General features: G+C 40.4%; 1 protein-coding gene across 1 annotated transcript; it reads left to right on the forward strand.

The window, feature by feature from the left end:
• The first annotated feature begins 5,281 nt into the window (after positions 1-5,281).
• On the forward strand, positions 5,282-12,422 carry kcnj12b (potassium inwardly rectifying channel subfamily J member 12b). The gene is made up of 2 exons (XM_006809140.3): positions 5,282-5,798; positions 9,910-12,422. Exon 2 carries the CDS (start codon positions 10,006-10,008, stop codon positions 11,287-11,289), a length of 1,284 nt encoding a protein of 427 aa, XP_006809203.2. The 5' UTR covers positions 5,282-5,798; positions 9,910-10,005; the 3' UTR covers positions 11,290-12,422.
• Positions 12,423-13,236: the final 814 nt, after the last annotated feature.

Below are 13,236 nucleotides of genomic sequence, written 5' to 3' on the forward strand. Positions count from 1 at the left end.
GCCGGGCATCTGCTATAAGTCTGGATCAGGCAACATAGCATACATTACTCCAGAACAAAAAAAAATCTTTCCAAAGCATAAAAAAGTTGACTAGATTTTATGTTTATGCAGAAATGTTCATTTAACTACTCACAGGACATCCCGTGCGTAGATATAGCCGAGCTGTCAGGGTGACAGGATGAAGCCAGGGTGTCTGGTCACCAAAAACCTGCTGCTGCACAGCTCAGGATCAAACTGTGTGTCTCTTCCAAGGTAGAAACAGTCTTCTAATTACTTCTAAAATAACTGTCTTACTAAACAGACTTGGTTCATATTACTCAAACACAGCTCAGATACCTCCCGAAGATATATGTATGCCAAAATGTATTTATTAATTAATTAGTGTAATCAGCAGAGCATTTATAAGTGCTTTTTAAAACATGTTTTTAAGCTTTATTTTTGGGAAACACTGACCCACATCTCCAGAGATCAAATGTCTGTCTATGTCACAGCTCTCAGTGCTTTTGCAGAGCACATAACTTTGAAGGTACCCTGTTCTTTGGAGTCGCATTTCCAAAAAGGAACATCGCACCTCATTAAAACCCAACACCCATCTTTCCTTCCCAGCCTGTGAAACTCCAGTCATGGTAGTTGACACTTTGACATACCAAAGCTGATTCTTTGTGTTATGCATCATGGATGTAATTTGTAAGCTGGTGTGTGAAAATCTATGTTCGTTTTATTTTTGGACACAAAGTAAGATTTTGTATCCTAAAGTGACAAATATGCTGTCTTACTGAAAAGTTAAGTATTTTCTGCAAATCTCATGCGGCATTTTAGCAAGTGCTGTTGGCAAAACTGATGGAATTGAATGCAGAAAAGTACCATCAGTTAAACATTAACTGAATTTCTTTGTAATTTAAGCATTTTATTCCAGATCTTAATGCCCCATTTCTTTTTGTATCAGCAGGGTGACAGAGTTCCTGGTATATATATATATTTTTTTGAGTTTATATTGCTGCATTAATTAAAGCTCGTAAAGTAGATAATTCACGACAGTTCTCTAAATACTTCTACATCTACTCAGTTTTCTTCTTTCGGCTGCCAAAGCAGATGATCTCCATGTTCTCCATCATTGTGGTCATCCTCTTTTCCTCCTGCTCTTTTCCTCTCCACGTGTCCAAACCACCTCGGCTTTGCCCCTCGAACTTTGTCTCCAGGGCTGAACCTGAGCTGTCCCTCTGATGCATTCATTCCTAATCTTCTCCATCCTCATCATTCAGAACAGTTACTAGACACCCAGTGTCAACCAAGAACTGAATTTAAATACAAAACCTGTTTAGAAATCATTCTTCATGGCAATAAAACCATTACCATGTACTTTTTAAAATGATCCTCTCTTTAAATAACTATGTAAAATGTATTCAAATTGCTACATCAGAGTAATAGTGACTGGAAAACATAAAGTTTCCTCACTGTATTTGTGTGTATGTGTTTTCATGTGCACCTGCAGGGTTTGTTCTTAGTCCTGCCCCACAAACTCACCAGGCCCTCATGACTGATCAGCAACTGGTGAAGAAACACCAGTACACAGGTGCACCTGCTCGAGCTGTAAAAATAAGTGGCCCATTTAGCCATGCAAAGATCAATTACCGCAACTGGCTCAGAGACCTGCACAGTCCGCTTCTCCAGTGATACACTCCAGTGCTGCTGATGGGACCACGGCTTTGATTATTTGTGCGACAGGAGCCCAAGTTTGTGTTCTCAAATCGGCACAGAGCTGCGCAAACTTCATTCCCACTTTGATTTGAACCACACTGTTATAAAATCAGGTCTAGAGGCGTGTGACCTACATGCAACTTAACTCAAACTCGTCAGTGTTTCCATGACAATGGAAAAATCCTTCGTTGTTCACCTGAGAATATCAGCCTTGGGACCAGAGATGGTGATGCGGCTGATGGGTGTTTGTGCTGTAAGGAAAATATACCAAGAACAAACTAAACAAGTTTGGTTCATGAGATCTGTTTGTGATCTGACAGACCAGACCGTGGTTTATTTATTTATTTATTTTATATCTAATGACTGATGGAAATGATGTGATTTTAAAAAAGTCCACACTCTTTCATTATTCACTTGTATAAGGCAGAATAAGGGAAACAAAGATTTAATTAGGCTTTTGACTGAGTACAGTAAAGAGTGACCTGGATTCAACCTCCAGTGTGGAGCTATCATTGCCTCTATGTGTTACTGGAACTGAGAGTGCTTTATTATTATGTTCATTATGCAGGTCTGAAGCACATTCACTAACTGGAACAGGGAGGTTGGAGAACAGCTACTTTCATGCATCATGCATCTTGTGTATGTTCAGCTTTTTGTTTCTGTCGATTGGGTGAACAACGCCTCTCTTCCCCACTCACGAACAGTTTGTGTTGGCTGCCAACAGATATTTTGTACTGCATCTCATCCTTCATGTTTGTTCTCTCTCTTCCTTGATCACTGCTGCATGAAACAAGCTTGTCTTGGAGCTTTGCAAAGTTTACACCCTAACTACTCTGACTTTGTTTCTCCCTGCTGTTTTTAACAAGGAGCACATTACAAGCTACCACCAGTACAGCAGTATAGAGTATTGCTGGGTTATTGCTGCGTAACAGCAGTAATAGTTTTGTTTAACGGAGCTTTGAGTAAAAACCGTGTGCCCGTGTGCCAGGGATAACCACAACATGGTGAAACACCTGAAATGAAAGCGTAGTGTGCTGATCAGCAATGAGCTGAGAATCTTAAAGGTGATCAAACACTTGTATGTTTATCAGTGCAGTCGAGCCTGGCCCACTTTATCCTGCTGCAGAGAAGGGCCCTTTAAATAACTCGCTGGGTATGAAGTATAGGCCGGGCACTGGACACACTTTGTCCTGATAGCACACTCCACATCCCCATCTGGGGCCGCCATCCCCTAACTGAACCCATAACCTATTTACAGGTCTGACATCATAGTAAGACTTCACAGTGTACATGTACAGTAATAATTAAGAGCACTTAGAGAGCTAAGATCTGTAGTGCTTGTGTTTGTCTGTAGTCTGGCCAATTCTTCATGAATGTTGTTGGTTTGGGTTTTTTTTGTGTGCATCATCTTGTATGCGAGGCAGTGAATCACATGCAAGATGCTTGCACCCAAAACAGATCCAGTGGGACTAACACTCACAAAGGTCAAATAGTATTTCCTATTATATTTAGAAAACTGATACCGAAGCCATCTCGCCTTCGCTTCCTTGCAGGCCATCATAGTGGCTTGTTGCACGTAAACTTTCCACGGATCCCGCTGCTCTGTGACGTTCTCCAGTGAGCCTGGGTTAGGCTAGCAGTGGAAAGATAATCCTGTTTTTGTCTTGTTTGAGAATTGCAAAGTGCTGGACAGCTACACACAGCTTGTAGATAACCCATGTTCAGTCCAACCATGCAATTTTTAACACACACACACACGTAAATTGTGTTTAAATACATTACAATCACAATATTTGTAATTTTTTTTTATATACTTGTACAAGTGCAAGTTTACCCCTGTGTTGCATCATCTTCCCTTTCAGTAGCAGTCTGCAAATTTTGTAGAACTTGGAGGAGCAGCTGCTGCGGTTTTGGAAGCCAAATGTTTTGCAGTTCTTGCATGTTATAAGATTTTAGCTGCCCAGCAGAGACGGGCTTCCTTTGCTCTGTTTTCTTTCATAATCTCTAAATGTTTTCACTTGCTCACTTCTGTGGACTACAGGCAGACTGCTGAGCCTTTCCCCCCAAAGAGCCACACTTTGTAATATGTGAAAATTCCAGTTTAGCAAATAAGTGAGGCCTTACCTGAAAAGATACCCTCTGGAAGCCAGCATATGTTGCTCTAAGATTTGCATATATTCAGTAATTAGACGTTCACATAGGTGCAGGCTATCACTGCCTTGGGCACTAATGCACCCCTCATAACATGCTGGCTTTTAACCTATAACCTCCACAGACTCTCCTCCTACAGAGGATGCAGCGACCAGAATTATCAGAATTTCAGATTTTCATTAGTCAGACCATAAGAGGTCATCCAGTCATAAAAGTCAGTGCTGCTTTTCAGGTTTCTCTGATTCTTTTAATGGCACAGAAAATATAGCACAATGAAACCCCCAATTTCCAGAAGTTGATTGATATTTTTTTAAAGCCATCCAAATCATCTAAACCATTTGTCAGTCTGAACATCAGATATTCTTTTTTTGAACTATAAATATACCTTAAATGATTTGAAGACCAGTCTATTTTTATTTAGAACTTAGACAGTCAATTGAATTTTTTTCTAGCTATGTTTATGCAAGCATGGTTGTGCTGTGGTTAGCAGTCCTGGCTTTGCTGGTTCAAAGCCAGTCTGTGTGGCATCTGCGTGATCTCCCGGTGTCTGCGTGGGTTCACCCCAGTTACTCCAGTTTTCTCCCACAATCACAACACCAGTCGTGTGAAGGCATTTTATACTGTAAGATAACAACCTTGCAAACTCACATGACTCATCAAGCAGCATTTCAAAATGCTGCTTTGTCTAATCATGGTTACACACCTTTAAAAACATTGATATTCCTGTTAGCATTAGCGGTTTGAGTTCAGTTGCTAAGTAATGAATGAATCACCCAAACACACTGAATTCAAATGGTAACTATTGTAAGAAATTCGCAACAGAGTCTCATTTCAACTTTGTAGGCATGCTGATACCATCCATAGGTATAACTGCTTTAAGCTTCAAGTGCAACCTTTAACAACTTCTCAGTGGCCTTGCAATGTACAAGACGCTGACAGACGTCCTCATTCACTCAGGCATGCACACAAAATTCAGAAACTGCCTACATGGTCTCTTCAAAGTCCAGCATATTCAACAAGAGCTGCTCTACTTTCTCACAGAGTAAAAATGGAGACCACCCACTCTGTGATCTGCTAGATTCTAGTTAGAAAATAGGGTATACATATGAAGTATAATCTATATTTGGAAATAAGAAGTTTACTTATGCAGAAGCAGTGTGGTGTGTTCTTTAGGCGATTCTGCCAAAGTATAATCAAATACATTGTCATAAAAAAAACACAACCCAAAGAAATCAGTGTGTCCCCCATCAGTCTGTGGTACACAACAGCCCTGAATAAACCAGTCGGTTCTTTCAACGCCACTGATGATCACCTGACTGTCAACACTTTGTAGGGGAAGCGCATGTAGTCTCCAAATGCCAAGTATCTACAGTGACACTGTGGAAGGGAGGGGGAGGACTGGAGCTGAGCAGTGAGCAATAGTTCACTAGATGTGGGATACAGAGTGGGATCTGCAGCAGAACCAGATCAGATAGCAGATATACTCAGAAAGTGTGAGACACGTGGAAGAAGAGAGACTGTCGACTCTCCCAAGACTCTAAAATAAGCTGTGAAGAATTGACTTTTTTGATTGGACTGGACTCAACAGGCCACGTGACCACTACATTCATTTGATTTGGGATGGCTGTCATCAAGGTGCCGTTCTGTTTTTGAAGATCACAATTACAACTTCCCTGCTTCACGAAAACCATTTTGTTATTTCTGGTCTGTTCCCGATCAACTGGATATCAATCCGGGGTTGACCCTGGAGTATTTTAGAGCACGAGTGATTGCTCTCCTCATTCAGTGGAGAAAGAGATGAAGATACTCTGTGGCTATTTACTTTTCTACCTCAGGAGGATAGAAGAAGAGAAGAACTGAAGGAAGCCAAACATGAAGCAGCTTGGCTAAAAAGCTTGGAGATTTGGAAGAAAAAGAAAGTTGGAAATCAGCGTTTTCTTGCGAATAAGGTAAGCCGCTTGCCTCTTGCCAGTTTCTGCTGTGATAAATGCCAGCAGATAAAAGGACTCATCGCTGCTCCTGAGTTAAGATCACAGCCCAGCAGGCAGAGTGTGGCTCCCGAGAGAGCCAAGGAGCAGTCGCACAAATAATTAGATATTAATATCCTTGGACACTCAACATCCTGCTTCCTAGCAACTAGACCTTCGAGAAACACTCACTCACAGGGGAAAAATGGTCAGATTTGTTATTATAAGTGTCATCCTTGATCCTGAACTTTAAGCTCTAACAAATACATCCCTTCTTGACTTCTGTGTGGTCTGTTATATGTACTGGGTATTAATGTCTAACTATCCATGGTGTGGTCAGCTTCTATTTTTAACTTTTGTTTTTTAATGCATCTTTTAGACCCTTGTCCTATTTATCACCTGACTAGCCTCCTGTAATGTTCTCAGACATACCAAAGAGAGTCCAAACAACATAATGCATGATAAAAATATCTGAAAGTAAGCAGGACACAGCTTGTGCAAACCTGTAGTTGAGGTGTTTTCCACTGAATCTCTCCTGTTTCCAGGGCAGTGATGTGACTGCCCTGTTTAAGGGCTCTTTGAATTCAGATTATTTAAGGTACATCAGACCAGAACGCAGCCACATCATTCAATTCAGTGGAAACCAAAAAATAAAATAAAATAAGTAATAATAATAATAATAATAATAATAATAATAATAATAATAATAATAATATTTCCTAGATGTTTCTAGAAGTCTCTTTACTCAACAATTTGGGCACTTACGTGGGCAGTTATTTTAAAGCAATACCTTAAAATAACTTTACCTTCAGTAGTCACCAGGACATTGGAAAAGCACAATCAAATGCATAATCATCATTTCAATTTAAAGTTAGCTGACTCTGACAGCAAAAAGAGATTTAAAAACATCTTTTACCTCCGTGGAATTTATATTCCTAACATCATCTTTTACGTCACATAAGTTTGCATTCAGGGTACCGTTTTCCTCTGATCATGGCTCACACAACACAGTAACACATTTTTGTATATTAACGTGAAAAACGAAACAGTCACCAAGTCAGCAAGATGATGTTAGCATTTAGCTCCAAGCCCTGCCTTGCATAGCCGAGTCTTGAGTTTAATAAAATTGTGCTGGTGGTATAGTCTTAAAATTACATCATGATATGGCAAGAATATTTACAATAACAGTATTTCTGACAATAGAAAAACATGATGGTTGCGGCCTTCTTTTCCAATGAGCTACTTTTGATAGATTTAGGCAGCAGCAGTAGCATTATATAGTGTACTAGTAGTAAAACATCATAAATCAAATGTAAGCATAAAAGTAGCCTAGGTGGTGTTTCCCCATGAAATTTAAAGTAAAGGTGTAAAATAACTGTTTAACACTTTGTCGCACAAGAATGAAAAATATTTTCTACCTGGGATGTTGAATCTTGGGTCGAGGTTTTTGACCAGCTGCCTAAACTCCTGCTTTTCCATTGTGTCACTGTTTGCTCTTCCTGTCACATGGAAAGCAGCTAGCATTGCTGGGTTGAGTTGTTTGTTTACATTTGGGTCGCACGTCACCAGCTGCTAGAATCTCGTCCTTCACAACCTGGTTGCACTCGACAGCACATTTTTTAGCATCGAGTGGTGAAACGAGTTTGTTATTTCCATCTTGACTAAAAACAATTTTCTTTTTCTGCTTACTTTACAAAGCACAGACACGTCCGGGCTTGTTGCATTGTTGTTCACACTGGGGAGTGTAAACTAATGACACAGCTATAACAATAATGTCGCAATGTAACATTTTAATATCACGTAAAACCTTACACCAGTATTATTGCAAACAATTCGATGTGACATAGACCTAATCGCAGGTGCAGCTACGTTTTAGCCACATGTAAAAGAAGCGCAGAGGCTTTTACCTTTTCAGTGTCCTCTCAAAACATGCATTTTAATAGGTGTTTTTTTATACACGTATATATTGTTGTGTTTTTTAGCCTTTACAGGACAGTAGGCAAAAGATAAGAAAACTAGAACAAAGAAAATGTGGTTAACAGTGTCGGAGCAAATTCAAACCCAGGCCTCAACATTAGCTTTACTGTATATGAGTTACCTGCTCTAACCAGTAACCTATTTCAGATACCTCAGAACTTGAAGTTAAAACTCAGGAGTGACGTCACTCACGAGTTAGCACGTTCCAGAAAAAGTGAGGGAAAACAGGATTTGTTTTGGTTTTTAGCTAAGCCATTCAGTTATCACTAGCAATACAGTATAATACTTATTTTTTGTGCAGACATTCATGGATAAAGCCTGATCAGTGCTCTTTGTATGGCTTATTTAGTGAGTGCAAAATGCACAACAGTAGCAGAAGAGATGCTACTGGCTACGTTCAGTGCCGCCATCTTGGCTTGCTAATTCGGGGTATGTTGGTCTGTTCCGACTGTCCGAGTGGGAAATCCGAGTTGAGGAGGTGTTCCATAAAAAAATTACATCTGGGAACTCAGAATTTCCGACTTCTAAATAATTGAGGAACTACACCATGTTGGCCATTATTAAAAACAAGATGTCAGCTGCAGATTTGGCCAGAGCGTGCGCGCCCTGTTTCAAAACAACAGAGAATTTTTAAAAAAAATCTACCAGTCTGCAGATTTTCATGCTCTCTTCAGGTTTTTTTTAACTAATCAAACAAAACTTTGCACAAATGTTTTCAAACATACAGCAATTATTCATATCTATCTATCTTCTATTATAATCATTCCACTATAAATCCTTACTTTGTATATATTATGTTCATTTTATCATCCCCCTGTGAATGCTGTGTTGTGTTCTCCATTTCCGTTTGGTTCAAGTGTCCAGTTAAATGTACATCGCCCGAACGTAAATTAACAGTCACCAAAATTTGTGTCCACAGCAGAATTTCGTTTAAGTCAGCACCAAATATGGAATGAAAACTCTCTACAGTTATTATATTTTGGGAAAAACATTTCAAAAAACGAGGTTTGGGTAGATCATTCCAACACATTTACTCATTTTGTTGAAAATAAATTTTTATATGCACCTTTGCATGCATATTGTGCAACTGAAGGTGTAATACATTTAAGAAAATAAGAGAGCAAAGATTATTTTTAACACTGAATCACAGTAGGTTGAAGGGTTTTTCGTTGGTTGGGAAGGAGGTGCAACGTCATACAAAAGCTTTGTAAAACTTTGCTTTGAAAATCTACTTTCTGCATGCTGTAAAACATTATTACTTAGTACAACACATGTGAAAAAAGGGTTTACTCCACATAAAGTGCACCTTTTTCAGAAAGAAAAATCCCATTAAGTGCCTGAAGTGATGCCATTGATTTCTGCCATCAAACCATTTCTATCTCCATGACACCCGCTGTTCTGCCCCATCTTTTTCAGCCCATATTACTTTTCAGTTCAGCCTCACAAGGGAATCACACAGCCTCATCACTGTACTCCAGTGACTCTAATAGTTTTGCCAGCTGGAAGAAACAGAAGACACGTCACATAAAATGGCAGGGCATTGGATTAGCTGGCTATTTCTGTACCTTGTTGAACAGTGAAACATTCATTGTATATGCCGCAGAATTTCTGACATAAGAGGTGGAACGAAAGCAAAGCAGAGTTGTTGTTTTTTCAATCGGATGCCATTAAAAATCTTTTATCTATTAAATGTCTGTTTTATTTTACTTCAGCAACATATAAGCAACTTAAAAAAAAAAACCCTGAAGATGATCATTTTAGCTACGTGGAGAGCTGAACCGAAATCAGCAGTGACACATTTATAAGTGTAGATGTGCTTTGGTGGAGAAAGAAATGTAATATCTGTAATGTGGATGGCAGAAGACATCAAAATGAATAGAGAAAAATTAATTCAATCATGCCAAAGGTACTTCAGGAAGGGGAAATTGAAGTAGAAAAGAGCATCATTTTCACTGGGCTTGACTAATGAATCTGATACACAATGCTGATAACCATGTGACCTTCTGATGCTGTATGATTATCTCAATCTTTGCTTAAATGAAGGTAAATACAATTCTCTTTGTTTACCTATTATTTGATGTTGTGTATTAATATTCTGCCTGTGTTTCCTTTACAGCGACCTTCACAGTGCTGGGCACTTCCATTGAGCCTGGTCAGTTTTGTATGAGCCAGGCTGATAGCGTGAAGCCCTGTGGCTGTGCACCACTGAGGCATGAGTGTGGGAAGAGCCCACCACCACCACCACAGCTTCTTGTCCTGTGAAGAAGAAGGCTTTAGACTGAGCACTATGCCTGCTGTGGGCAGTTTTGGCAATGGAAAGATCCACACACGACGCAAACAGCACAGCCGGTTTGTCGGCAAGTCCGGCCAATGCAACATCCATTTCTCAAACATGGATGAGAAGTCACAGCGGTACATATCTGACATTTTCACTACTTGCGTGGACATCCGCTGGCGATACATGTTCCTGCTGTTCAGCTTTGCGTTTGTGGTGTCCTGGTTAATGTTTGGCTTTGCGTTCTGGGTCATTGGCCTGCTCCACGGTGACATGGACAATCAAGGAAGGGACGAGAGTTTTGTTCCTTGTGTCATGAACGTTCACACCTTTGTGGCTGCCTTCCTGTTCTCCGTTGAGACCCAAACAACCATTGGGTACGGAGCTCGCTTTGTCACAGAGGAATGCCCAGCAGCTGTCTTCATGGTGGTCTTTCAGTCTATTATGGGGTGCATCATTGATGCCTTTATGATTGGCGCCATCATGGCAAAGATGGCAAGGCCCAAAAAGCGTGCAGAGACGCTACTTTTCAGCCACAATGCAGTAATCGCTATGCGCGATGGGAAGCTGTGCCTCATGTTCAGATGTGCAAACCTAAGGAAGAGCCACATCGTGGAAGCTCACGTGAGAGCCCAGCTGGTGAAGCCCCGCTACACAGAGGAAGGCGAGTACATCCCCCTGGATCAGATCGACATGAACGTCGGATACGACAAAGGCACGGACCGCCTGTTTCTGGTTGCCCCACTCACCGTCATACACGAAATTGATGAAGAAAGTCCACTCTTTGGCATCAGCAAACAAGATCTCGAAGCAGCCGACTTTGAGATAGTAATTGTACTTGAAGGGCTGGTGGAGGCCACAGCCATGACGACGCAAGCACGCAGCTCGTACCTGCCCTCGGAGATCCTGTGGGGTCACCGCTTTGAGCCCGTCATTTTCGAGGAGAAGAACCAGTACCGGATAGATTACGCCTACTTTCACAAAACATTCGAAGTACCATCCACCCCCAGGTGCAGCGCCAAAGACATGGAGGAGAGAAAATTCCCAACATCTGGCGCCAACTCTTTCTGCTATGAGAATGAGCTGGCCTTCATCAGCAGGGATGAGGAGGACGAGGGAGACATGGAGAAAGAGCAGGACAGAGAGTGTCCATCTGAGTTAGTGAATGAGTCGTCATTCACCAAACACGAAACGCCCTCTCGTAGAGAATCTGAGATTTAACCTTTGATGCTTGTTTTGAGCATCGCCACATGAAGTGACCTATGACTGTCATCCTGCTGATATGAGGACACCGCTGAGGCAGGTGGAGGACCAGCAGTACAGAGTAGTGAAGCTCGTCCGTGGACGTTTCAGGCTCTCCAGAGATGACCACTGAGTTTTATGAAAAACAGCTGTCATGTTACAATTGCAGAAGTTCCTAGTAATAAAATGCATGACAATAGCATAGTTTTGTATAAATATTTTGAGAAATGTTTCCCAGTCATGGCGGGACTATCTGTAGGTTCCTCAAATTTGCAGCGACGTGTGCAGTGAACTTGACTGAACTTGAAGTTATTGTTTAGGAAACTAAACCTGGAGAATACTTCTCCGAGCTCAACTGATAAAAACTCAAGTGCAAATCAAAAGTGGATGAGAGACAGATTTTCATTCTAAGCAAACTTAACACTTCTTTGAATGACAACAATATTACATGCTCTTCATTAAACACCGTTAGCGACCGACTTGGCTGGTTGGCACAAATGCAGTTATGAGCGCAAGAAAAGGTCGAGTTATACATATTTCTATCACAAAGGGGAAACAAATGATGTCACATCATTTGTAAGTTTTGTATATAGCAGGGAAAACTATTTATCTCTGTTTATTTCAGCCAGTGACAAATGTTGGATCTTAAATTTACATTTGAATTACTTGCAGTTTACTAGAAAATCAGTGGCATTACGAGTAGGAGTGAGACAAATTATGAATAAGGCAATATCTTGTATAGCTCTCCTGTACAGCTTGTTACATTGCTGGAAATTATGATAATCTTGGAGCTCCAAACTGATTCCCCTGCTAGTTTGATTTACCCGCGACACCAAGTCATGACACTTCATAATGTGTATTAAATTAAATTTATTGCAAGAAGCTTACACAGAGAAAGCGGTGCTAGACAGCAGGGGAACGCAAATGAGTGGGATAATTAAATGAATTTAGAAATGTTTATAAAATCGATTATTCTTGTTATGTACTATATATTACAATATTGACAAATAGAAACAAACTAGCACCACATTACAGTGAATAAACACATGATTCCTTTTCCCTTTTTGGTTGTTTTCCTTTTTGCACAGAACTGTTTTACCATGTATTAAGTATTCCAAGTATGCTGTAACCTGATATCACTTGTTTTTATTGCTAATATACCACTGAAGAACTAGTTTGCTCACTTCTGTTGGTAACTATTACTATCATTGTCAAACTTTCCACTGGTACTGCACACATTATGCAGTTTACTCTCATAATAGAAGCTCCAAACGAAGGCTCCTTAATTAGAGACAGTTCCTGATAAACAGGATCAGCTTTTCCAGGTTGGGACTATCGGATTTGTCTGGCTAATGATTTTATCTGCTCTGCCTAGCTGCTTAATCAAGGTATTGTTAGTTTCGCGATCTGGCTGAAAAGGCTGTGTCCAGCTGGCTTTTTGAAGTCTTTAAAACAAGAAAAGGGTTCTTAAATATAGAAATTATTGTGACTATCATGATACAAAGACTAAGGCTAATAGCCTCAAGCCCAAAACGTGCACTCTCACAAGTTGCAGAACCAGTGCATAAAACCTTCTAATAAAGAAAGTGCATTGATTTTGTACATAAATAGGTATTTGTAACACACAAATTCTAGGGTCTGAGCAAAAGCCATCTATGAGAAAAAAGATCACTTCAGGGAATTATTAGACAAACACTTAAATCAGAAGGAAACAATCCTAGCTACAGTATTTTGTGCTTAAAAGTTGGGGGTGGGAGGGACAGAGTCCAACTTGCAAAATGGATACAAAACACAGTCCTGAATGCTTGAAAAGAAGGCAACTGGACTCCTCTAAGCTCCTGAGAACGTTTTGCCTATCACCCAAGAAGCTTCTTCAGTTTTAAAACAAGTGGTATCTAACCCCTAGTATGACTGTGCCCTTGGGAG

The sequence above is a fragment of the Neolamprologus brichardi genome, chromosome 4 (assembly GCF_056152115.1).
Source record: "Neolamprologus brichardi isolate AB-2024 chromosome 4, ASM5615211v1, whole genome shotgun sequence".
Taxonomy (NCBI): Eukaryota; Metazoa; Chordata; class Actinopteri; order Cichliformes; family Cichlidae; genus Neolamprologus; species Neolamprologus brichardi.

Coding starts and splice junctions, on each gene's coding strand:
- kcnj12b (XM_006809140.3), top strand. CDS start 10,006: ATGAGTGTGGGAAGAGCCCACCACCACCACCACAGCTTCTTGTCCTGT.